Here is a 25,235-nt window from a genome sequence, read left to right on the forward strand (position 1 = left end):
AATAGGGTTGGTTTTTATTTTTTACACTTCTGTGGGGTTGAGGAAAAAAATCAAAATAACACCTCATGATGTGTGAAAGTTTTCTGAGATTCGAATTTCAGGATCCATGCATAAGTTTTTATTGAAGCAGCCATGCTCATTCTCGCACATATTGTCTGTGCTGCTTTCGCAGTACAAGCACGGGGCTAAGTAGTTGTGACAGAACCCACCTGGCCCGCAAGGCCTTAAATATTTACTATCTGGCCCTTTACAGAAAAAGTTTGCTGATCCCTGGCACGGACAGTATGCTGTTTACTTAGCATAGCTCTTAGGACTGTTCCGTAACTGGATATAGATAGTCTCAACTATTTATTACTTTCGATAGGCTTTGCTCCTACTCTGTGGTGACTGAGCTATCATCTCATTTATATATTTTTCATTACGAAGTAATCAAGTCCCACAAACACTTCTTGGAAATGTTTAAATATCTCTAGCAGAGTTAAAAGATTCTGCAGAGGGGAGCCTGGGTGGCTCAGTCGGTTAAGCGGCCGACTTCGGCTCAGGTCATGATCTCGCGGTCCGTGAGTTCGAGCCCCGCGTCGGGCTCTGGGCTGACCGCTCAGAGCCTGGAGCCTGTTTCAGATTCTGTGTCTCCCTCTCTCTGACCCTCCCCCATTCATGCTCTGTCTCAAAAATAAATAAACGTTAAAAAAAAAAAATTAAAAGATTCCGCAGCAAAGTGAAAAAAATTATTTATTCGGAGTGAATCTTCCTTGAGGTTTTATAACTTTAATTGGATCACACAATGAATGCTGATGAGTCCATTAAAAAAGGAATCCGTCTCTTTAAATAAAAAAAAAGCCATACATTTATTGCATATCTAGTAGAAGTACCAGAATGTCACAAATACAGAACAGATCAGCAATCCTGCTTTAATTTTCTCCAAAACATTTAAAACCTTGATTATTGACATACTGAAATTGGCATACATTTTTTTTTCATGCAGTTAACAGAATGGCAGATTGCTCAGAAATCAGTTATAAATATTAAATTGTATTGAACATTCATAGTAAAAAATGTTGTAAAGTGCTGAAGTCATGTAAGTCTGCAAAACTGCCACAGAGCTCAAAGTCCTTCTCAAGCAGTGACAGAGATTTGCTTACATCCACCATTCCAGGTGTGTCTGTTTTCGACACTTTGTCATTTTTTCCCCCACCCCCCCAAAGTTTTACAGATTGTCCTATTTCTATGGCTGATAAAATGCTATACAAAATGTAGCAGGTGGTGATGAACTACGCCACTTTCATTTCAGTGCAGAGAAATATTCAAGCTTGTGTGTACCTGTAACCAAACTAGGCTTGTTATATTTTTTCCCCCTGAGTTGTCATAAATTAACAGTAAAGATGAATCAAAGAGCAGTGAGGGACCATCACCTGCAGAGTGAGATTCATTACATGTAAGTAAGTAGCCCCCCTGTGACCCTCACACCTGCCCTCTTTACGGAAAAATGGTAACATGAGAAATTCTATACATGTAGTGTGATTCCAAAAACAAACAAACAAACAAACAAACAAACAAAAAAACCAAACCAACAATGACCAGTTGACCTGATAACTCTGGCAACTTAGAGCAATCAAGGTTTATATAAGATGTAAATGGCGACTTGTAACGTACGATGGTAAAATACGATGTCTCTGCTACCCCATGTGAAATACAGAAATGCTTCAACAATTAGCTGTTGAAAGGAAGAAAAAAAAAATCAGAAATGCTTCAACAATTCAGTGAAATAGAATTCCAATCAAAGGAGATCCTCAAGTATTCTTAGGTGATAAAACAAATTATTTTAAGAAGCTAAGGCGATTTGCTATTCATTATTTTTTTTTCCCCTTTAACTAGCACATGTGGCCTTTAATCAAATTGAAGAATCCTTATAACCTGGCCCTTTGATGAGAGTAACTTTCCAAGAGGTCTGAGGCATTTCAAGGATTGCCAAAAGGAGGTAAAAATGATGCTTAGGTCTCAGATTTTACTTCTTTTGATTATTTTAATCATCCTAGAATAACTTAATAATAAATAGTGGATTAAATTAAAGATACTACAGTCACATATTTCAGAATAATTAAAAGCAACAGGAAACATATTTTTGAATGCCATTCTGTATATTCTGTGTTGAAATACTTCTGGTAATGACTGGCCATAGAAAGAAGTGGTAATCTTCACATTTATGAAGTCCAAGTTATATATATATTTTTTAGAATTTGTTAGCCAAACGTTTGGTCTTAAACTATACTTTATTCCCATGGAATAGTTGAAAAACTGAAAAATCGTGATTTGTTAATGGAGACCTCAGTGTTTTCCAAGGGGTTTTAAACAATTTGTTCCTATTTCTGAAAATGAGAAATTTGAAAGGTGATTTAAGATTTTTTTTTTTTTTTTTTTGGTGGCCAATTTCATTTCAGCGATCTGGGCTGATGGCATTTTATAAGATAGTTGTTTATCACATGTGAGAGCTCTTAAAACCACTCTGGCGATTCACGTCACTGTCTTAAACTTGGAATGTGAGCCAAAGGGTCCTTCTTTATATCTCTTATTGCTACTGAAGACAACCAGATTGATGTGTGGAAATTGCTGGGTTGTTTTTGTTTTGGCTTAAGAAACAAGCAAAAAGGAAAACCTACAAGGGAAAAAAAGAAAAGGATGTTGGTCGTGTTCGCATACACATTCCCTTTAAGATGTCGTTTGGAAAGTGCACAGAGCCGACAGCCCCCCGTACCTCCCCGGGTCCCCCCCGCCCACCGTCCGCCCACCTCCCGGCCAACAGGGTGGCTGGCGTTACTGCAAAGCATGTCATACTGGCTCCATGGTCACGTGAACTTTATGCTCATTTTTCCCGAGGTCCATTTCAAGAAAGTCTTCGGGTATGTCCTGTAAACCTTTCCCACGAGGATTCTCGGCCTGGGCCTCGCCTGCAGGATGACGCTGGCATGGTCCCTTTTTACAAGGTCTCACAAGCGCGAGGCACCCAGCAGCCACAGACGTGCCAGCTGCACACGAGTAGAAAGCTCTACTGTAAATCTTACTCTGGTCCACCAGCAGACCTGAGAGAAAGCATTCGTATCTGTTAGCAACATGGCCACAAACCCTCTCTCACCCAGAAGCTTCTCAGTGGCTTAGCCTTCTGTGTTCTAGCTGGGTTTTCGAAAGAAAAAAGGGTGTTGAAGGTATGAGTCTTCCCTAGACTGGGGAGAAGGGAGAAGTCAGACAAACGCACAGCTGAGACGACTGGGTTGCTAGCGTGTTCTTCACGGGCTAATCTGTCCTCATGGAGCATAAAACGCGGGACAGTTAGATGCATGCTTCTTGGAAAAGGAAACAGTGAGAAGAAAGAACTCTATTATTTTCACTTGAGTTCACTTTAGGGCTCTTTTAAGATGAGGCAAGGTTTCTGTCCTAATAACTTCTGAGGACCTATTTCCGGGGCTAAGGTGTGAAACACACCCAAGTCCTTCCGCCAGGAAATATCGTGTAGTGATCAATTAAGTATTTGCAGAGTGAGTTCTGTGCTCAGTTTCCTCACACCCTTCCTAAGAAGGGCAGGTGACTTACAGAAGTCCTTTTGTGCTGTGGTTCCAAAAGTCAGAGGGTAATGAGTGAGGTTATACAGCGATGGGTACCCCTTGAGCATTTACAAGGCAAGATGGCAGCCAAAGGTTGGGGCAGCCTGGACTGCAGACGGAGCTTCTAATCCTGACTTGGTCACTCATTTACCACCATACGATTGTTGGCTTACATGCTTTGACCTTCAATTTCCTCCTCTTTAAGTCAAGAGAGCTGGCTCAGGTAATCTCTAATCCTGTCAGCTCTGAAATTCTATGGACCATATAAAAACCAGTAGGTTTTAAGACTCTCACAAGAAGCCAGCACAACCCATAAGGGGATAGTAGACAAGGGTTCGGATTTCGTGTATGTAAATTACCTGCAAGAGGTGGTCCCGCCAGTCCTGATATGCTCTGAATGAAGACATAGGCTCCCGCCGCAGAAGACATCTTCTCGATCCCCACGACGTCGTCTTCGGCAAGCAGTGGAATGTGGGTGCCCCCTACCGTTCCAACCATGAACCCAAAAAATATGCTGCATGACATCAGACCCCAGAATTCAGTAGCGAAAGTAAAGGCAAACAGAGACACAGTCAATAAGATGACGCAGATGAGCTCAATGTAGATCTTCCGGATGGGCTCTCTGTTGAAGACGCAGCCGGCCCCGATCCTTCCAAAAACTTCAGCAATCGCCATGGTGGACAATAAGAAGGCAGCGCGGTCCTGTTCGATGCCTAGACTAATGGCCAAGGGAATGATGTACAAGGAAGGTGCGAAGAATCCCAGGGTTGCAAAAAGACCGAACAACGCATAACAGATAAAACTTGTGTCTTTCAAGATGGAGAAGTCCAGTAGAGGGGCTTTCTTATCGCTCCGCTTGGAGCTGGCCTTCACCAGCTGCACGTTGGCCTTCGGCCCCAGTTCTATGTTGGCGTGACTAGGCACATTTTTTGGTGAGGTAGTTAATTCTACTCCTGAGTCAATGGAATCTATTGAGGTGCGTGTTTTCTCATTTTCGAGCATGCATTGCACTTCTTTCCGGTGTTCGTGTGCGGTCGCTTTCGGGGACCCCGGTCCTTTGATGATAATCGGTCTCAGCAACGCCCCGCAGACGACAATGTTCAGCTGCAGCAAGCCCACGAAGAGGAGACTGTATCTCCAGCCAATGTTGTCCTTCAGAGCCGTGATTGCTTGAAGAGGCGGGGGCGAAGAAGAAAGAAAAATTCGAAGGTCAGAAAACAGACTCGAGGCCCAGGAGAAAATACCGAGCAGAAATAAGGGTTCCGGTTGAGGACTACCTTCGGTAAAAGTTAGGACTTGGCAGTTAGTACTTGGCAGGGTGCATGCGGTCCGCCCGTACCGTATCCTTCATTCTAGGCTTTGATGCTGTTCTGAACCAATCAGGGGAAGAAGTACACAGGGATTATCAGATGCAAACCCAAACCTGTCAGCCTAGGTCCCCAGAAGAGCTTTGGAGGGTGCGTTTTGCCCGGTGGAGGCACGAGAAAGGAAGTAAGCCGGTGACCTACTTCCAGGTTTTGGCGAACAGCAGCCTGCAGGCCAAGGCCAGCCCACTGCCTGTGTCTTTGATACTAAAGCTTGACTGGAATGTGGCCCCGCTCATTCGCCGATGTGGTATATGGCTGCCTTTGTGCTGTAACCCACAAAGCGTGAGGGGTTCTGACAGATACTTCTAGTCCGCGAAAGCCTTAAGTATTTACCGTCTGGCCTTTAAAAGACAGAATTTCCTACGTCTGAGCTACATCACTATGCATTCACTCATGCAGCCTTTGGTAGTCACGGATTAAGTAGAAAGATAAACGAAGCATCTAAGCTCACGGTGATCCCAGAATTCCACGATGACACAGTTCTACAGTTTCTATTCTGCAGACTGTCCTTTACTGTGTGAGTCCTGCTCCTTCCCGCCAGGAAAGCTGGGTCCCGGGCTGCTGACCAGGGGCAGGCTGGACACTGGAATGGGAGGTTGGGGGAGACAGCCACAGGGGAGCCCCACAGCAACAACTGAATAATGCAGGCCCCCCGCAAGACCTTAAAGTATCTTCGTAATCATCCCAGAAAGGCTAAATGATATTCATTAGAATTTTATGATATTCTAATTCTTTGAGAGCAGACAGGTATGAAGACATGGGAAGCTGGTTATCCAGAAGATAGGCTGAGCAAGGCAGCCCCACATTCCGTGGGGGGGGGGGGGGGGGGGGGTGGGTCCAGTTACTTTTATAGCCTGTTTTCACACCTCTCATTCCTCCCATTAATGTGGGAAACTTCAAACTGCAAGATATTTTAGGCTTGGGTATTTTGAGAAGCTTTATGCTCATCTGGCAAAAGTGGGTGCAATATTCCTCCCTCCATTTACCTTTTTTTTTATATAAATGTTTATTTATTTTGAGAGAGAGAGAGAGAGAGAGAGAGAATCTGAAGCGGGCTCTATGCCAATAGCACAGAGCCCGATGCGGGGCTCGAACTCACGAGCCATGATCTCATGACCTGAGCTAAAGTTGGATGCTTAACCGACTGAGCCACCCAGGCGCCCTTCCATTTGACATTTCTTGGGTGCCTACCAGGTAGCAGGGATTTTCTAGGGAACAAAGCCCAGATGCAGTTCCTACCCTCAGGTCATTCACAGACCACTGAGTCTCCCCACAACATTAAGTGGACAGAAAAGCAGAAAGAATGACACCAGGGTGTGTGACTGCCCGCCCTTTGCTTAAATTCAACAATTAACATTTTCCCTGTCTCTCTGCCTTCCTATAGACCTATATGCACACACACATTTCATTTTTCTCAACTATGTGAAAAGCTTCAGTCACTAGGACATGTTACCCCTAAACACTTCTACATTAACTCCTTCGCTCAAAGTATAGTCACAGACACATTCTTCAAGGAAACGGCAGAGTAAGAAACGAATCTGGGTCTCCGAGGTTAACCGTCTGTTGCTGGTTAGAGTGAAATTTACCTGCGGACACTGAGATGGCAAGTAAACTAGGGAGAAAAATTTTGCCGCGAGAGTACCTACACACAGATAATAAAGCTAACTTTATCAGCACATTTTAAATCCACACTGAATATGGTTCTTTTGACAAAGGAAAGATAATAGTATGACCCGTCTCAAATTATTAAATTAGTTATTTTGGAATGGATGTTTCCAGCCTTCCCACTGAATGGGCGTCTTAACACCTGTTGACCTATTTAGGTCAACTCGGATTAGTATTAGAGCGGAGGGATTCCTAAAATGGGATGAGGGAGGACAGATCCTCAAACCGCGCTGCAGGAAAGAAGGCAAATACGGGTAGAGTCAGCCGACTGTTGGCCAGAAGAGCAGAGGGGCTTCCCCAACCCGCATCCGTACGTGGACCACGAGGGCCTGCCTACCTGGGGCGAAAGCGAACATAGCGAAACATTCTCCCGTGGAAGCAATTGCAGTGACCATGGAGCGCCTTTTGTCAAAGTACTGGGATAGAATGGTGACAGTTGGTAGAAAGCTAAAGCAGAATCCCAAACCTGAAAGACAGCCAGAAAGAAGAGTGAGCATCACATACGATTGATTACAGAAGGGTGCAAGGATCTGGGATTATTGTGTTTTTTAAATTCTTTTATTTTTTATGGAAAAAAAATTTTTTTTTTAAATGTTTACTTACTATTGAGAGACAGAGAGACACAGCATGAGCAGGGGAGGGGCAGAGAGAGAGGGAGTCACAGAATCCGGAGCAGGCTCCAGGCTCTGAGCTGTCAGCACAGAGCCCGATGCGGGGCTAGAACTCCCAAACTCCGAGATCATGACCTGAGCCGAAGTTGGATGCTTAACCGACTGAGACACCCAGGTGCCCGTTTTTAATATTTAATTTAATGTATGTATGTACATACGTATTTTTAGGAATTACTTAGGTTTTTTTTAATATTATGTGCCATGTCAAATAGACATTTTTGGTTTCCCCAAAGATTTTTGTTGCCAGCAAATACTTTGGTCACGATGCATAACAATCTGAAAATAATACCAAAAAAGTTAACCACCAGACAATCGAACCTCTTGGAAATCCAAACAATACATTTCCTAAATGATTACTGGGTAAAAGAGGAAATAGAAGCTGCCATTATAAACTATTTGGTGAGGGAGGGGTGTTTATTGTATAAATCGTTAAGTTCTGGAAGCCAATGAATTTCATTCTGGAAAAAGGTGCTGTAGTAAAAACTAAAGTAAGATAAAATAAAAGGTTTCAGGGGTGCCTGAGTGGCTCAGCCAGTTAAGCATACCATTCTTGGTTTCGGCTCAGGTCATGATCTCAATAGTTCATGAGATAAAGCCCCAAGTCGGGCTCTGTGCTGGCAGTGCAGAGCCTGCTTGGGATATTCTCTTTCTCTCTCTCTCTCTCTCTCAAAATAAACTTAAAAAAAAAAAAAAAAAAAAAAACAAAAAACAAAGGATTTCATTAGAGGTCTAGAAAAGTTGTAACAGTTTGGGGATGCCAGGAGTATAAAAACTGTTTCCTGTGTTTTTTTTCCCATTTTTCGGCATTAAAAGAATTTATATAATTCACAATGCACAGACCACTATTGAATATAGTTCTTATATAAGACTTGTATTTAAAAGAAATAAATGGGGGCGCCTGGGTGGCTCAGTCGGTTAAGCATCCGACTTCAGCTCAGGTCACGATCTCGCAGTCCGTGAGTTCGAGCCCCGCGTCGGGCTCTGGGCTGATGGCTCAGAGCCTGGAGCCTGCCTCCGATTCTGTGTCTCCCTCTCTCTCTGCCCCTCCCCCGTTCATGCTCTGTCTCTGTCTCAAAAATAAATAAACGTTAAAAAAAAAAATTAAAAAAAAAAAGAAAGAAATGAGCTTTGATAGGTGCAGAAATATATGAAAAGTTGTGCAAATCTTAACTAAATACATATATCATCTGTTAAGTAATGTAGGGACTGCTTTTAATGTTTATTTTTGAGAGACAGAAAGAGAGACAGAGTGTGACCGGGGAGGGGCAGAGAGACAGGGAGACACAGAATCCGAAGCAGGCTCCAGGTTCCGAGCTGTCAGCACAGAGCCCGACGTGGGGCTCGAACTCATGAACTGCGAGATCATGACCTGAGCTGAAGTCAGATGCTTAACCGACTGGGCCACCCAGGCGCCCCTGTAGGCACTCCTTTGAGAGGGAAAAACGTTTCCTCAGACCCCTTTCTCCCCTACAGCCCAAAGTCTCAGACTCCCACTTTGGAATTACCCGCTAAGGAAATTCCCATCTTACTTTGTGAAAATGATGTCTTTGGGCTGCAAACTAATGCAAAAGAGAAGTTGTCTTTCTCATTGGTAAATATTAAAAAAGAAAAAAAAAAAAAACAGTCAAAAACTCTTGGGCACTGAGAAGAGATTCCCGTATCCCCTGGAGTCTCTCCAGCCCAGTTTAAAACCACCGATCTGGGGCACTATTAATTTTAAAGAAAAAAAAGAGAAAGAGAAAAAAAGATACATGTTGGGTTGGACCCCCTCCTTCCCCTTCCTTGTTTTTCAAACGGAGTATTTGGAGGACTCTGGAGCCCAGGAGCAACACTTACCAGATATGATGCCGATTGAAATGTACATGTGGTACAGCTTCCTGGAAAAGGAGGCGGTCACCATTCCCGTGCTGACAAGCAGGCCCCCTGCCACCACCACGAGACGGTGCCCAAAACGAGTGCTCAGGACAGCAGAGAGGGGAGCTGCAGCGAAAGACCATAATGCGACATTTTAATTCCCAGAGGCATGAACATTAGCCTTCTTAAGATTCCTTCTCAAGTCTTGAACGTGGAGAGATGATGTGCAATGTATAATACATTTTACACGATGGTTATATTTGTTCAAACGGGACAGTACATTCTTTGGGCTTCTTAACGAGAAAGCCAGAGTAATAGGATAAAACATATGGCTCTATTTTTAGATGAAAGCGACTTGGGCTCTCCACGAGCACCTATAAAGTTAGGTATGCATGTCATGTGTGCTATTCTGTGACAAAAATGGGTTTTCCTATGATGGCTTGAATCGTCTTCGTTTTCTATATAGTCACTGCTTTGGATTCTTTTTTAGAAAGCTCCCTTTGGGGTCAGTTTCTAGCTCAGTTTCATTTGACTTTTCTGAAAATGATGTGAAAGCATGGCAAAGGCTCAGTTGAACGCCCCACGAGGAGGCTAGCTAGGGGCTCGCGAATTCGGAGTGGCTGATGATCATTCACTCATTTGCTTAGGGTCTGTACTCCATATCCTGCAGAACACTTAGGTCTGGCAGATCAGTTTCCTAGTGGTACGTTACTTAGGCCAACACTGATACTCACTTGAATATACCAAGATAAGGGAACCATTGACAATTGGGTAAGAGAGCAATACAGAACATGCCGGATAGAGAAGCAAAAAACAAAACAAAAAAACCCCAAAACAAAACAAGAAGGACTAAATTTATTCCATTGGGGTGAGTCCATATATAACTCTTCTGTTAGTGGACTATAAACCAATATTGAATAGAGCTCATAACGAAACCACTCTCATCGCTGTTAGGTGGCCCATTGGTGCAAAGCATTATTAACTCGTATCATAATAGCATTTAGAAGAATGCTCTTCTGGTATGACAGTATTAACGGGAAATTTCTTGGTGACTGTATCATTGTTTTTGATTACAAAAGAGCTCAAAGTGAAGCTCTGACATCTTCTCTTTATTTAGAATGCCAAAGGTAAAACTTTAGTTCGAATGCACTTACATGGTCTTGCTGAGTAAACTTTCCCCAATTAAAAAAGTAAATGTCTTAGGGCACCTGAGTGGCTCGGTCAGTTAAGCGTCTGACTTCAGCTCAGGTCATGATCTCGCGGTTTGAGCCCCGTGTCGGGCTCTGTGCTGATAGCTCGGAGCCTGGAGCCTGCTTCAGATTCTGTGTCTCCCTCTCTCTGCCCTTTCCCCACTTGTGCTCAGTCTCTCTCTGTCTCTCAAAAATGAATAAACGGTAAAAAAAAAATTTTTTTAAAGTAAATGTCTTCATACTCATGAAGACATTCATATTTCATGAAGTAGATGACTTCAACTGGAACTGGAGAGCTCCTCTGTGACGCTCCCAGGACACTGTACGAGGAGTAGTAAGAAATTCTTTACTCGATAGGAAAGAACCATGGAGCTGCCTCTTTAAGACATTATGTGGCTGAAAACTAACTACATTTAAAGACAGAAAAATTCAGAGATAATAGTTCCACTGTTAGGATATTAGGGTTAGGGAAGTGTAAGGTCAGCCCCATTAACTTTCTGAGGTGAGTTCAGTGGCCGTGTTTTCTTGGAAGCCCTTGCCGTGGCCCCTGATAGACAGACGGACCGTCCTGAGAATCAGGCCTGTAAGGGACCCAGAGACAAGTAGCACATTGAAAATTATACTCAAACATGGGAGTGCAAGCTGGTGCAGCCACTCTGGAAAACCGTATGGACCCAGCAATTGCACGACTAGGCATTTATCCAAGGGATACAGGGGTGCTGTTTCGAAGGGACACATGCACCCCCATGTTGATAGCAGCACTGTTGACAATAGCCAAAGTATGGAAAGAGCCCAAATGTCCATCAGTGGATGAATGGATAAAGAAGATGTGGTATATATATACAATGGAGTATTACTCGACAGTCAAAAAGAATGAGATCTTGCATTTGGATGGAACTGGAGAGTATTATGCTAAGTGAAATTAGAGAAAGACAAAAATCATGACTTCACTCATATGAGGACTTTAAGATGAACATAAGGGAAGGGAAAGAGAAATAATATAAAAACAGGGAAGGGGACAAGACATAAGAGATTCTTATGTATGGAGAACAAACAGAGGGTTACTGGAGGGGGTGTGTGGGAGGGGGATGGGCCAAATGGGTAACGGCCACTAAGGATTCTACTCCTGAAATCATTGTTGCACTAGATGCCAACTAATTTGGATGTAAATTTTAAAAAAATAAAAAAATAAGAAAAGTATACTCAAACCCCATTTTCTCAGAGGCACTCTGGTTAGCCAGTGAAATCCTTTAGGGAAGCGGCTGTCTGCATTCAGAGTGTCCCTCCTGGATAAGATTTGCAATTTTACATTATATCCTGATTGACATCCTCTTGCTCTTCACGCATCCACATTTACACGTCCCGACCTCTTTCCTAAGCATGCGTTTATGAGACCAGGGCTAGTATGGCAAGTACTCTTGCTGTTGCTTCTTCAGAACATGACTGCATAGGACGGGGCTTTACTGCGGGCCTCAAAGTAATCTCTCGTATCCTAAGACTATGCATACAGTAGGTATCTAGTGCATGTGCGTATAAACTGAAGGCCCTCAGGGCAGGCAGACGGGGCTCTCTCCTTCAGCGCCTCTTGTTACTCGCCATCCCCAAGCCCCTGAAAACCCTATTACTGAACTGAGGCTAGAAAGGGCCCATGGGCCATATGAGGAATGCATTGCCAATATGGGGAGTACATCATGTAGTTAAGCCAGTGAAGAGTGGCACATGTTTCCATATCATTTAAACAGAAAGAGGTACCAACCTGTGAATGTTAAGACAAATACACATATTGATATGACCCACGAAATCCTGCTATTAGATTCATTAAAACTGTCCATTAAGTCATTGAAGAAGACGCCAAATGACTTGATGATGCCGTATGTAAAGACTTCAACGAAGAAAAAAGACACAGCCACCACCCAGCCCCATCCTCCGTCAGGCACTTGAGTATAAACATTGGCTCTGGAACAAAGCTGTGATGTCTTTTGGGTCATTCTTAACCTGAAATAAAAAGTAAAAAAAAAAAAAAAAAAAAAAAAATCAGACCAGCCAATAGCATGAGGGTTGATGATTCTGCTACTCTTTAGCAAACATAACAGATAAGGACTACTTACCACATTTCTTAGGGTGATGAATATTTGAACAATGTGCGGTTACTATAAAGTCTCTGGATAACAATTGCACACTTATTTAATTGTCACAGCTGGGAAGTCTTCCTTCCAGATTCTTTGGGGGCTCCAAAGACTTGTATTGTATACAGAGCCCCCAAAGAATCTGGAAGGAAGACTTCCCAGCTGTGATAATTAAATGGGGAAAAAACAAACAAAAGGGATCAGAACAGCGTAGTTAGAGGCACCCTGAAGGATACAGAATGGCCACCAGACCGAGTATTGATGCTGACCTTGAACTTGAAGACAAGTTAGGTGTAAAGGAAGCGTGGGTTGATCATAATGTTGATCAGAAATGAAGCCTAGGAAAAAGGAGGCTAAGAGGCAAACACTGACAGTCCGTCTAGCATCTTCCATAGGATAAATGTTTGCGGCATCCTATGTGTCTCTGGCTGATGCCCCCAGCCATTCAGATCATCAGCTACCTCTCCTTCTGATTATGATCTGGCATTTTCCATGCGGATGTACCTACACGAACAGAATGTAACCATCGTGAGTAAGTTCCTCAAAGTTAACCACTACTTGATGTGTTAGCAATTGACACATACTCAGTGACCGAATAGAGCACTGAAAATTTGCAAGGCCTGGGCAGCCAGTGAACCTAGCCAAGTTACCCTGACCTCAGTATGCTTCTGCATGTGAACTGCCACAAACATCAGAACAAACAGACCTGTGCCTGTAACGCCACCAGTAAGGGGAAACACTATACTTAACATTGGAGGGAGGGGGGTTGAACTTGCGTCTTCCCCTCTGGGAAGTGTGCTTTCAGAGCCTCTGCAGTTACGCGCGCTTTGCGACGGTGATGTGTTTCTAGCCCAACCCAGAATTACTATCTGTAATAATGAGTCCGTGGCCTTAGAGCTCTTGAATTTAAGAATTCTCTACAATCATACAGTTGTGTACAGGTTGAATTTTTAGAGGATGCACGGTGTCCTTCTCCTGGCCATTAGGTTGTCGTGTTCAAGTACTAAGGCAGGTTTTATTGATGTTGGAGGGCAGCTGAAAAATAACGGGACACAACCTCATCTCTCCGGCGGACTTGCCAATTTTTGGTGTTGGGATCTAACCACATTCTGAGTTAACTCTCTAAATCATAAAAAGCAGCAAATCTGACCCAACTTAGTGTCCTTCATCCTATCGATGGTGCCATTCGCACTGTGGACTGGGACTCTAAAAGGACGGTATACTCACTCTTTGTCCTTCACTGTTAAATATTTGATTGAACGAAATAGGGCAGAAGATGCTTAAAAAAGCTTATGCCCTCTGCAGCAAAGGCCTCTGCGTTTTGCTGTGTGTCAGTGCATCCTTTCTGAGAGCACATACAAAGGTGGGAAGGCCAGTTAAATGGATCAAGATGTAGGCTGGGCAGCGACAGAACAGCTTGGCATCAGCCTTCCCCAACAAGGAAAGCAGCTGATTTAAGACAGAAGCCGGGAGCCCTCCCGCAAATGAGGTTTTCACAACACCCCTCCTTCATCAGACTTTCAAAATTCACTCCCAAGGTGAGGCAGCTGGGGCAGGGGTGTGAAAACACTACTAGGCTGAAGGTCTAGAACCCCCCTCCCCCCCAAAAAAACCCCACAAAAAGTACTTCCCAGTAATAGGGTCCATCTAGTATTTGGTGTTTATCCCTAGAGAGAGGTGTTGGGGGAGAGGGAGAGGGAAGTGGTGGGAGCTCCCAGCTTAGGTCCTTAGCTTCACCCCTTCCATTTCATCCCCCTACCAGGCTGTTAGTTTGGACTTTTCCTTGCGGAGCCCAAGACGCCTTTACTAGCCTAACTGGCTCTGTGTGTCCAGTACGATTAATCTCTTCGAAATGCTGCACTGTCATGACATTTTTCTGCTCAGCCTTTTTCAGTGGCTTTCCTCTTTCTGAGGGATAAAACCCATGGATTAGCCTGGCTTTCCATGCCTTCATCGTTGGACCCCACCCTATCTTTGTAGCCTTCTTGCTTCCCGTTCTAAGACTTGACTCAGGCTGTGGTCCAAGTGGACTCCTCCCTGCCCGCTAGTCTCTAACCACCTTGCCCATGGCCAGGCCCTCTCCCCCGGCTCCAGGGACTGGTTGCCCCCCTACTTTTGCAGCTGGCACCTGTCAGACCCTGCTCCCTCAAATCTTCTCTCTTCCATAATGCTTCCTCTGACCAACTCAACCTAGGGGGTTCTCTTCTTGTGACAGGTATCACTTAGTAATGGGGTGTTGTTTGTGTTTACCTTATTTGCTCATGGAAATAATAGGCTCATGGAAAACAAACCCTGGGGCCTTTCTCTCTTTGTACCTCCTTCTGCCTTCCTGCCCCCAAACCTTTCACACAGCTTGTATTTATTTTTTTCAACAAAGTACCTAGGAGGGGTCAGACCCTATGCTAGGCATCAGGGATACTACGGCGAAAGACAGAGGGATGGTCTCCTGTCTCCATGGACTTAAGTCCTTGTTGACGGTAATGATAGGAACCCTATGACTGAAATGCATAGTAAAACCACTTGGCCATGTCCTTCCAGAGTTCAGCACATTTCTGACAAGCAGTTAGACTAAGTGGCAATGAAGTCCAAGGACCTTTGGCATGACTGTTCTAACCCAGAAGGGTGCTCCTAAGATCTGAGGGCTCAGGACCAACCTGAATAAAAAGACTGGGATAAAATTGATAAAGGCAAAAAAAAAAAAAAAAAAAAAAAAAAAAAAATTTGATAAAGGCCCCAAAGACTGAATTTCTTTCTAGCCTAAAGCCTCCACAGGGTCAAGAGACCATCTTTTTGTTGGACTGTATTTAGGACAAGATTGTAGTTTTGGTATGAAGATAAGATTACCTATCCATCGGCAGAAGACTCTGGTGATAGGTATCTATCTCACTCGTTCTTTGCATGTTATGATCTGTGGTTTGAACGTGCAAAATGGGTGCACTTTCCACCAACCAGTAGCCCGGAGTGGTGTTAGAATTATAGAATGTTAGGGAATTTAGAGCTCATTTGTCCGTCTCCTTGTAAAATCTTACTCATTTTTCTTTACAAAAGGTGGAATCTAGACCGAAGAGAAGGCACTTGACCGAAACTGTTCAGAATCAAATCTCCTGTCTCCCAGCATCGTCCCGCCCTATCAGCCTAAGGGACAGCATTTTAAAGGCCTGGAAGGGGCTGTTTTAGGCAGAGATTGGGAAGAATTTCTTTCAATGATAAGAGCTCTCTTGACCTCCCTATGTAAAGTTCCATAAGCTGTGTCACCACTTAACTGTGTGACCTTGAGAAAGTCAAGTGCACCTCTCTGGGCCTGAGTTCCTCATTAGTCAAATGGCAAGGTTGGACTGGAGAATCTTTAAGGTTCCATTCAGCTTTACCAGTTTATACTGTGGTACTCAGCACCGAGTTCTATGAATCACCTGATTCCCCCTGGGCAAACCTGGTGGTCCAGGGAAAGCCGGGAGCTAGGAGGAAGGTGCAAATGCTAGATGGTTCTTGCAAATGTGGGTGAAATGTAGTTGGACACCGCTCAGATCTGATCTTTGGCAGCTGGTTGGAAGACAGCAGACTTGACTCTATGTCTATGTTCAATTCCTTTGTTTTTTTTTTAAACTTTGCTTTACATCTGTGCTACTCTCCTGAAGCTAGATCCAAATAGAAGTTTCACCCGCACTGTTAGGGTTTTGGAGGACAGACGCTTTCTTAGTATTATTACTGGGGACATCATAAAGCAAAGATGACACCCCCAAACCCACTTCCTCCAAAGTGTATGCCTTTATCCTCCTAAAGCATCCCACATCCTGTTATATTTATCTTTGGAGAGAAGACCACAATATAGAATAATCATAAAATAACCTGGTTTCTAGAACATACTGGATGAGAACTTCTGTGTTCTGCATGTAGGATCACATAGGGCAGGCACCTACAAGGGCAGCCAGCAGCTCTTTCCAGACCCAGTGCCCGGCAGCGCGTCTGGCACCTAGTATGTGTTCAATAAAAGCTCCTTCGACAAAGCAGGAGTCTTGCCCTACTGCTGAAGCGGTGCCCTGCTCTATCCCTATGAGACCCAAGTGAGGACGTCCCTGCTTGCAGAATAAATCCCTTCCTGGCCTCCTCTCCTTATGTCCATTCATTCCACAGGCCAACCGGCTTAAAAGTGTCCACCTCCACAAGGCTAGAAACAAAGGCCTGAATTTTGAACTCAGTTACTTAGAATCCTCTTATCAATTCCAGGATACCAAATACCGCCTCGGTTTTATGTCGATGCGAACTGATCTTATGGGAAGGGACGCTGGTTTACTGTGTGGGGGTCTAACAGGTGAGGCAAGCTGAGTGGGTGAATCACTCTGCTCCTTGATTTGTGTTGTCAGCAGGTAAACAGAGTGTTGTCCCGATCTTTCCCTGCCCTAAGAGGCTACGGTTCTAGGACAGCCTTTGAGCCGGACTTGCTCCGAGTTAGACTTTCATCCTCCACTCTGGAGTCCTCTGGGGCCAAAGCCCACGCGTTTGTTGTCCGGAGGCCCTTGGGCATTATTTGTTGAATGTCTGTCTACCATTAACTGGCTGCACAATCTTGGGGAAATCACTTAATCCCCAAATTTCATCATCTGTAAAGTAGGGACTAGCCACAGCAGACTTGAGGGTCCCAACTGTAAAGTTCTAGAATGAACGGGGCTTCCTGGCAGCCGAGCCGCCTTCTCCCTGATGTTTTCCCAAAGGAAGTACAATGACAAAACACGCTGGGCAGTTTGAAATGTTTCCTATGAGCATTTGGTTGTCTTCACCTTCAATAAATGAGGATTCTGCCAAGGTGTGGAAGTCTGCTGTAGCTGGGAATTTCACTGTGATTTGATCTGTTGAGTAAAGGTTTGATTTGGGGCCATCAAAAATGCAAAATATTGGATTATTATAGACCGTCAGAGCATCAGTCCAGGGTCAGTTTAGAGCAAAGTTCAAAATGCAGGCTTTGGATGGAATGGTGATGGCTGCTGGTTAAAGCCAAGCCTCCTCGAAAGCAGGGCTAGGCTCTGTTCTTAAAGGCGTAGCCTGGAGAACAGCTTTTGACAAGCCGTTTCCCCCTCGACGCCCCCCCCCCCCTTGTCAAAACCAGTCTGCATTCAGGTAAAGTTCATCTGAATTCTCTACTAAAAAAGTCCCAAACCTAACCTGGAGGTCTGCCTCAGCAGCTTTGAATCACTGGATAAAACCAATTCACCCATTTTACAAGATCATGATGTTGAAATCTGAACCCCTAGTTTAAGTGTCCTCCTCAGGGGTTCCACTAAGAAAAAGTCCAGTTTTTGGAAACCACAGAAGGAAAACTCACAGTTAGTGGTACTCATTAAGGCAGAAGGCGCTTTTCCACTTGGCTGCATTGTTTATTTATGAACTGGAACTCTCTATCTTGGCTACCCTTCCCTTAATTATGAGAAGAGGTATTTCTTTATCCCTGGGTCAGGATGTATCGTTGACCCCCCAAAATGCCGCGTAATGGTGCTTGGGACATGGGAAGAAGCCTCACTCAGAAATCTCAGCAGAAACACATGGTATTTTTTTGCAGAGAAGACACTCATGTTCATAGGATTTGCAAAACAGATTAACTGAGAAATCTAATTCTCGGGGTAGAAACCATCTCCTTCAAGAAGGAGCCCGCACGGAGTGTCTGTCTGTGCAAACAAAACCAGCTTCCAGGTTGTCAAGTTGTAATGCTCCTTCCCCAGTTGGCTCCGGGGAGCTTAGTCTCTTAAGGCTAATGCCCCCCGCGTCTGGTGACATTTTACATGCCACCGAACAAACTTCTATCCCCTGTCTGCTGGGGGGGGACGGTGGGGATTTAATAAAAAAAAAAAAAAAAAAAGTAAAAAAAGAAAAGGAAAAAAAAAAAAAAAAACAACCCCAGAAGGAAATAACCCATTTCCTCTGCAAAATCATCCTCCGCCACTACGGAACTGCTCAGCCACACGGGCGCTTTCCTGCGGCTGGCAGCCGCAACCGGGAACCTTGGAAGTTGAGCGGGACCAGCCGTCAGGCGCTGACAGCTCGGACGGTCAAGGTGTAGGACCCGCGTGCTCTGCCTTCCCAATGCGGGGTCACGTTGGCTGCCCCGGCAGTGTGTGTCGGCTTGGGGGGGCGGGTGCGGGGGGGACAGGGATTCCCATTTGCCCTGGCGCTGCCTCAGTGGCCGGCCTGCGCGCGCGCGCGCGAGCCTGGGGAAGCTACCTCTGACATTTCGCTCCTGTGACGCGCGGGCAACTTCATGCGGAAAATCCACGCAGGGGTGAGCGGGCGCCCCCGACTCGCTCGATGGCCTGAAACCCCCAATCCGGGACGGGGCGGGGGGGGCCCCCTCAAAACCAAGCCTGCCTCTAGCTGTTTTCCGGACCCCAACTGCCAGCCAGGGCCACGGACAGTCAACTCTCAGCTGCCCACACTGGCTTAGAGCGCGTCATCCTGGTGGCCCTGGGCATTCCCAACTGTCAGAGAATATTTTTCAGAATAACGTCTCCAAAATGTTAAGATGTTAAGTGGTCTCCTCCCGCCGTCCTGCCCACCCCACACCCCACCAGCCAAAAAAAAAAAAAAAAAAAAAAAAAAAAAAAAAAAGCTCCCAACACAGATTAAAAAAAAAAAAAACAACAACCCACCCCACAATCAAACTTTTAAACATGTAAAATAATAAAACCAACTCACCAAGTTAGAAGGGAAGAGAATAAACCCCAAAAGGCTCCCAATAAGGCGGAGGCTTGGCCTCCCCCTCCTTATAAGCCGCTCGGTAACATGAGAAAGGTTTAACCCCTTAGGGCGTGGGCCCGAGCCTACCGCAAACTGGCTCCGGCGGGTGAGCACCGGGCGCCCGGCCCGCAGCGCCCCGGCCCCGGCCCCGGCCCCCCACCCACGGCCGCGCCTCGGGCACCCCGGCCACACCCTCCCCCCGCCCCCCACCCCGGCCGCCTGCGCCCGGGCCCTGCGTGCGGCTGCCCGCGCCCCGGCCCCGCGTCGCTGCCTATCCCTTATCCTATACCGGCTGCAGCCGGTCTCCGCCGGCCTCGGGGGCGCGCCGCCGCCGACCATGTGCTGCGAGCGCCGAGCGCCGCCAAGGAGGGGGCCGGACTGGCGCGCGCGCGCCGGCCCACGTGGACCGGGGCCGCGCCGGGCGCGCGCCCGCCCCGGGCCCGGGCTGGGGGTCACGGAAGGTAACGGCGTCGCCGTCTGGTGCCAACGGCGGGGTCCCGCGGGGCCACCCCCGCCCCTGCCGCCGGGGTCCTTGGCACGCCGCCCCGCTCCCCCCACCCGACCCGGGCGCGGCCGTGCGCGCCTGCCCGACCGGACCCCGGCGCTTTGCTGCACCGCAAGCGGGGAGCGCGGGCGTGCTCGGGGCGCCTGCACCTCTCCTCCGGCACCCCGGGCCGGGCGCGCGCGCGCGCGGGGCCCCAGGGCCGCTTCCCTTCCATCAGTACCCCCCCCCCGCCCCGAGCGCCCACCGCCGAGTACCCCCGGAGGATTTGGGGATTGGCTGGGGGCGATTGGGGGTGCGGGGGCTAAACCCGCGCGGCGCTCGCGGCTGCGGCGGCTCCGCGCCAGCCCCGAGCAGAACAGGTTCCTTCCAGTTTGGGTGTGAGCTGCGCGCGCGGCGCCGCGCACCCCGAGTTCCTCCTCCAGCGCCCACTTCCCCCAATTTCGTCAACTCGCGCACGGTTCTCCTTGGCGGGGTGGGGGGGGGGGAAGGGAGGGAGTGCCGCAGTGGGCCCCAGAGAGCTAGCGGCCCGGCTGCTACGAGTGCCTAGCTTTCCCCCTTTTGCAGCAGTAGCGGCGGCGGCAGCAGCAGCAGCAGCAGCAGCAACAGCGCCAACAGCATCCGCGTTGCGCGAAAGGGATGTGAGCAGCCGGGCTGAGTCAGCATCCCCGGGTCGGGGCGCGCGCGCATCCTCCCGGCCAGGCGGCTGGCGACGTGCACACAGGTGCATGGCCGCCTAATCCGCTGGGAGCCCCCGGTACGGCAGGGACCCGGGCGTTTAGGGAGTACGTGCCCCTCATCCCGAAGTCCCCCACCCCAAGGTCACTGCGAACTCAGCAGATGATGCCCGGGAAACCAGTTATGGGGACAAAGCAGTGTGTCGTATCCCAGGCATTTCGGAGTGCGCGGGGGCGCCGACTTGGCTTCCTGGTCTCCACCTCACTTACCAGGGCTGATCGGAGACCTGCTCGGAAGCAAAGGCCTTATTCTCTGCATTTCCCTGCCGACTTTGGTACGGGCTGCTTCCTCCTTTTGGGGTTCGAGAATGTGGTTCTGATGTCAGAAACTCAAGAGAGCCTACTTTGGGGGCGCGTGCACGCGGGGTCGCCATCGGGAGGAGTCAGCGATTTGAGTTTTAATAAAAATCCGTTTGCAGTGGGTGCCTGATTTCTCTCCTGGTTTGGGGTTGGGGTCGACTGCGCTAAATGCCATTCTGTACTGGTACAAGGTCTGGCGTGGGGTAGGTGGGGAGCAGGTGTGTTCCTGTGCAGCGCCCTGTTTCAGCCAGTAATGCACAGCCAGGGGCAACTGATTCGCTTTGCAACCTTGTGGGAAAGTAACTTAACTTCTAGGGGCGTCAATTTCTCGAATCTATAAAGTGGGGTCAATAGTGGTATTCCCAGGATTGAAGGGTTTAATTTATGATTCCTGTGAAGTGTGGATCAAAGTGACTGACATATGGTGAGCCCTCAGTACCCGTTATTATTATTGTTATTATTTATGGCTTACCAAGTCTGATGGCTGACTCCAGTATACCAAGCCATCTGTTTGTCGAGTTGTTTCTAAGAATCCACACGTGATGATGTTCAAAACTGATTTTAATCACTAAAACGAACATGTTAACCACTAAAATGTAATGTCGTTACAGTGTGTTAGGACCTGTCACTGTTTTTAGTATGGAATTGTCATATTCACTATGGCACAGCATCTACTGTATTGGGTCTTGGGAACCTATGGAGGTAGCCCATTATTTATTACGGAGTGGTTCTAATCAAGTCCAGAAAGTTCCCGGTGCTTCAGTTTCTTGATTTAAAACATTAGGCAAGGGGATTCTCTCTCTCTTTCTCTGTCCATCCCCCACTCGCTCTGAGAGAGAGAGCATAAGTGAGGGAGGGACAGAGAGAGACGTAGAGACGGGACAGAGAGAGACGTAGAGACGTAGGCTCAAACTCATGAGCCATGAGATCATGAGCTGAGCCAAAGTCGGACTCTTAACCAAGTGGGCCACGCAGGTGCCCCTCAAAATAAATAAAATTTTAAAAATAGGTTAAAATATTAGGCAAATCATACCAAAAACTCTAGTTATGAATGAATGACTGAGAAACTCACATCTGAGTATTTGACCAGAGTGAACGCACTGGCTGTTGGAGAGGCGTAACTACAATGATAACAATCACAACGACAATAATACATTACTATTATTTTACTAATATTAGTTAGACCTGTTGTTAATTTTTTCGTATGTTTGCTTTGTTCCCAGCACTGTATTAAGCGCCACACATGTGATCTAACTTTAACCCATCAGTAACATTCTGCAGTTGATCCTTACCATCCCCATTTTACAGATGAGGAAAGTTGAGGCACACAGCACTGGAGGGATTCACCTGAGGTTTCACAATATAGGCACACACTGGCCCTTTTCTGCAACTAAAGCTCACCGAAGACGATACTTGCCACCTGCATGTGGGTAACAGAGAAGGGGAGCTGGAAACCCAATCTCTGCCCAGTCTTGCCAGCCACAAACCAATGACTTTTGCATGCCCTGGTTAGAGGCTGGCTTCACCTTGTTCCCTTTCCTAGTGAGACCAAGCGTGAAAACCCTTGCTTTTTTTTTTCCCCCTCACTCTTCCAGGGATAGCACAGCATTGCCATGCTAATCAACCCCCCCCCAAACAAAACTAACTCTGTTTGGTTCTAAATACAAACAAAAGAACCCTTGGAGTCTGGAGTACAGAACCAGAAAAATCAGGATATTAAGTTAAGGGTTCAGCTCCCCTTTTAGCCTCTTCTGTTGTGTCTGCCGTAAGCCAAGGAGCAGCAGAGCCCCTCCGGTCCTTCATTTACAGTGGGCAAGGCTGTGATGATGCCCTTTAAAAAGTCCCTCAACATCTTCTGGGGGAAATAAATTGGCTCCTGAGCCTATCCTCTGTGCTCTCTCTTGCTAGCCATCTTGCTCCGGGTCATTTGCATGAGAACAGATTCCTTTGTGCAAAGTTGGCCAGCCTGTTCTCCGTCTACGTTTCGTAGCCCTTCTACTCTTCACGTTGGGTTGCTAGGCAGATATGACCCTGGCTTGCAAATAAGCTCACTGCATTTACCAGCCCGTGAGAACTTAAACTTGGGTAAGGAGATTGAAAGGAATCTTGTCTGGAGCTCAGAGAGGATTCGAGGGGGCTTCTGTGGGAGGTCTTGGTCGCCCGTCCATCCACTGTCTCTCTTCCTGTCTTTGCACCACCACCCCATTATCTCACCCGAGGGCCTGTGCTGCCTGGGGGGGGACCCCCTGTGTAATTTGACTGAAGCAAATTCTTGCTTTAAAACTTGACGGCTCCTCCAGACGGCAGAGAACCCCACAAACTTCCTTGGAGGAACTCCAGTTAGATGTGTTGGGTTCATCCGGTGGTTTGTGGAGCCTCCCCCCACCTCACATCTAATGGTTTGAAGGCGAGGCAGGGCCCCGCTAATGGGAATGTGGGCTCCTGAGGGGGTTTGAAGATTTGCCAAGGGGCCTGAGGCACGGACGGTTTTCCTGCAATCAGCTTCAGAACATGAGCTCTTTCCTAAAGCCCATTTGTGTGAGAACCCACTGTGGGGCAGGCCTGGTGCTCTGTTAGCCTTGCACGGCTGACTTCTCCTTCGTAACCAGAGCCAGGATCCCACTAGGGTGCACTTTTCCAGCTGAAAACGGCTCTGCGGTGAATATTGAAATACTGTGTCAGGGAGGCCTCTTTCGTCAAGCCAATACGTCCCATCCCCCAGTCCATCTCATAAAGATGCTTTTGCAGTAGTAATAACTTGTCCAAATGCACAATGTTTTTTCTTTGATTATAAATGATCACTTATAGGAGTAATTGTGATCATCATTCGACCCAAAAGGGATTTTTTTTTTACACTTGAGGCATAAAACACAAAATTTCAATTTATACCCAAAGTCTGTGTTCAGAGACATAGGATAAGGTAAGTAAGTACTTTTGAATCTATAAGTATATTGTGTTGATGTAGAATGAAAATACAGTTTTGAAAAAAAAAAGGAAAAAAGAAATGATAGAAAGTTTCTGACCTCATGAGAAATGTTCTCATGTATTTTTTGTAATTTTTAAAGAAGTTTATTTATTTTGAGAGAGAGAGAAAGAGAGAGAATTCCAAGCAGGTCCATGCAGAGCCCGACGTGGAGCTTGAACTCATGAAACTGTGAGATCACGACCTGAACCAAAATCAAGAGTCAGACACTTAACCAAGGCACCGAGGTGCCTCATCAACTCATGTAATTTTTAAATGAATGGCGATGGTTTTCAGATGACTCTGACGTTTATGTTACATCGGATACAGTTAAAAAGAGTGGTTTAAAATAGTTTTGCTGTAAAAGTCAACATTTACAGATGCAACTGAAACAATATCTTTTGCAGCTACGATGAAACATTGGACGGAATTTAAAAACTGCGCGAGGGTGGTATGGACTGAAAGTGTGTGGGCCCCCCTATGCCCCCCGCCCCCGCTAAATTCATATATTGAAGCCCTAACTTCCAATGCGATAGTTTTTAGAGATGGGCCTTTGGGAGGAATTAGGTTTAGACGGGGACTTGACGGTGGGGCCTTCAAAGAGGGAGAGAGAAAGGCCTTGGGAGGACACGGAGAGAAGGCAGCTGTCGGCAAACCAGGAAGAGAGCCCTAACCCCACCTTGTTGGCATCTTGATCCCAGGCTTCCAGCCCCTAGAACTATGAGAAAATGAATTTCTACGGTTTAAGCCACGCAGTCTGTGGTATTTTGTTATGGCGGCCCAAGCTGACTGATATGGAGGGGATTTATTGTTTTCCAAATTCTCTTAGAGGTTACCCAAGCAAAAGAATTTGCAGGCCACTGAGTATGATCTATGTTCGTAGGAGCGCAAGGAGGATGTGGTCCCTGCCCTCGTGGGTAAGTTCTCCCCGAAGAGATAGAACAAACCCGAGAGTCACCACAGCGAGCCCTGGGAGGCCAGGTAGGGGCTGTATAATTGAGAAGTACAAATGTAAAAATGCACGTGGGTGTGGGCTCTGGAGCCTGACCTTGAACCCCAGCTCTGTTCTCACTAGCGGTGTCACCTTGCTGGGGCAAATGACTTAACCTCAGTCTACCTCAGACTGCTTCTCTGTGAAAGGGGATAACAGTACTCACTGCATAGGGTGGTCACGTTGGGGGGCTTAGTGCTGTGGAGCTAGGTTAACTGAGTTAACATGTGTAAGGGGCTTAGCAGCTTAGTGCTGTGCTTGGCTCACGATGGGTTTCCCTGACTCTTGGTGGGAGACCAGAGAGGCCTAGAACCAGGAAAGACCTTACAAGGACTGGCAAGGGGGGAGGGAGGAGGAAGGATAAACAGCAGGAGGTGCTGGGTTTGGGGATGGGAAGGTCACCTCCCCACCTTTGCCTCTGGTGATCTGGCCTCTATCACGGTTACCATTTAGTGCCTCGTTGATGATGTATCCCTGGGTGCCTCTCTTTAGCTCTGGAGTAAATTTTACCTGATTTCAACACTGATATTCATCCCTAGACTTCTCAGTCT

At 46.7% G+C, this 25,235-nt stretch overlaps 2 protein-coding genes across 7 annotated transcripts in view; one reads left to right on the plus strand and one right to left on the minus strand.

Annotated features, from left to right (window-relative positions):
* ARSG (arylsulfatase G) overlaps nucleotides 1-25,235 on the plus strand; it is a 109,341-nt gene that overhangs the window by 3,880 nt on the left and 80,226 nt on the right. The window lies entirely within an intron of this gene.
* SLC16A6 (solute carrier family 16 member 6) lies at nucleotides 716-19,595 on the minus strand. 3 transcript variants are annotated; one of them, XM_045489526.1, is made up of 6 exons: nucleotides 19,482-19,595; nucleotides 12,100-12,338; nucleotides 9,136-9,279; nucleotides 6,966-7,094; nucleotides 3,956-4,765; nucleotides 716-3,077 (listed from the first exon to the last, which is right to left on the minus strand). In XM_045489526.1, exons 1-6 carry the CDS (start codon nucleotides 19,529-19,531, stop codon nucleotides 2,827-2,829), a joined length of 1,623 nt encoding a protein of 540 aa, XP_045345482.1. In that variant the 5' UTR covers nucleotides 19,532-19,595; the 3' UTR covers nucleotides 716-2,826. The 3 variants fall into 3 exon arrangements, with proteins under 3 accessions (XP_045345482.1, XP_045345483.1, XP_045345484.1); XM_045489527.1 differs by lacking the exon at nucleotides 19,482-19,595 and adding an exon at nucleotides 19,151-19,371; XM_045489528.1 differs by lacking the exon at nucleotides 19,482-19,595 and adding an exon at nucleotides 11,553-11,629 and having other exon boundaries at nucleotides 12,100-12,250.

The sequence above is a fragment of the Leopardus geoffroyi genome, chromosome E1, assembly GCF_018350155.1.
Source record: "Leopardus geoffroyi isolate Oge1 chromosome E1, O.geoffroyi_Oge1_pat1.0, whole genome shotgun sequence".
NCBI classification, from domain to species: domain Eukaryota; kingdom Metazoa; phylum Chordata; class Mammalia; order Carnivora; family Felidae; genus Leopardus; species Leopardus geoffroyi.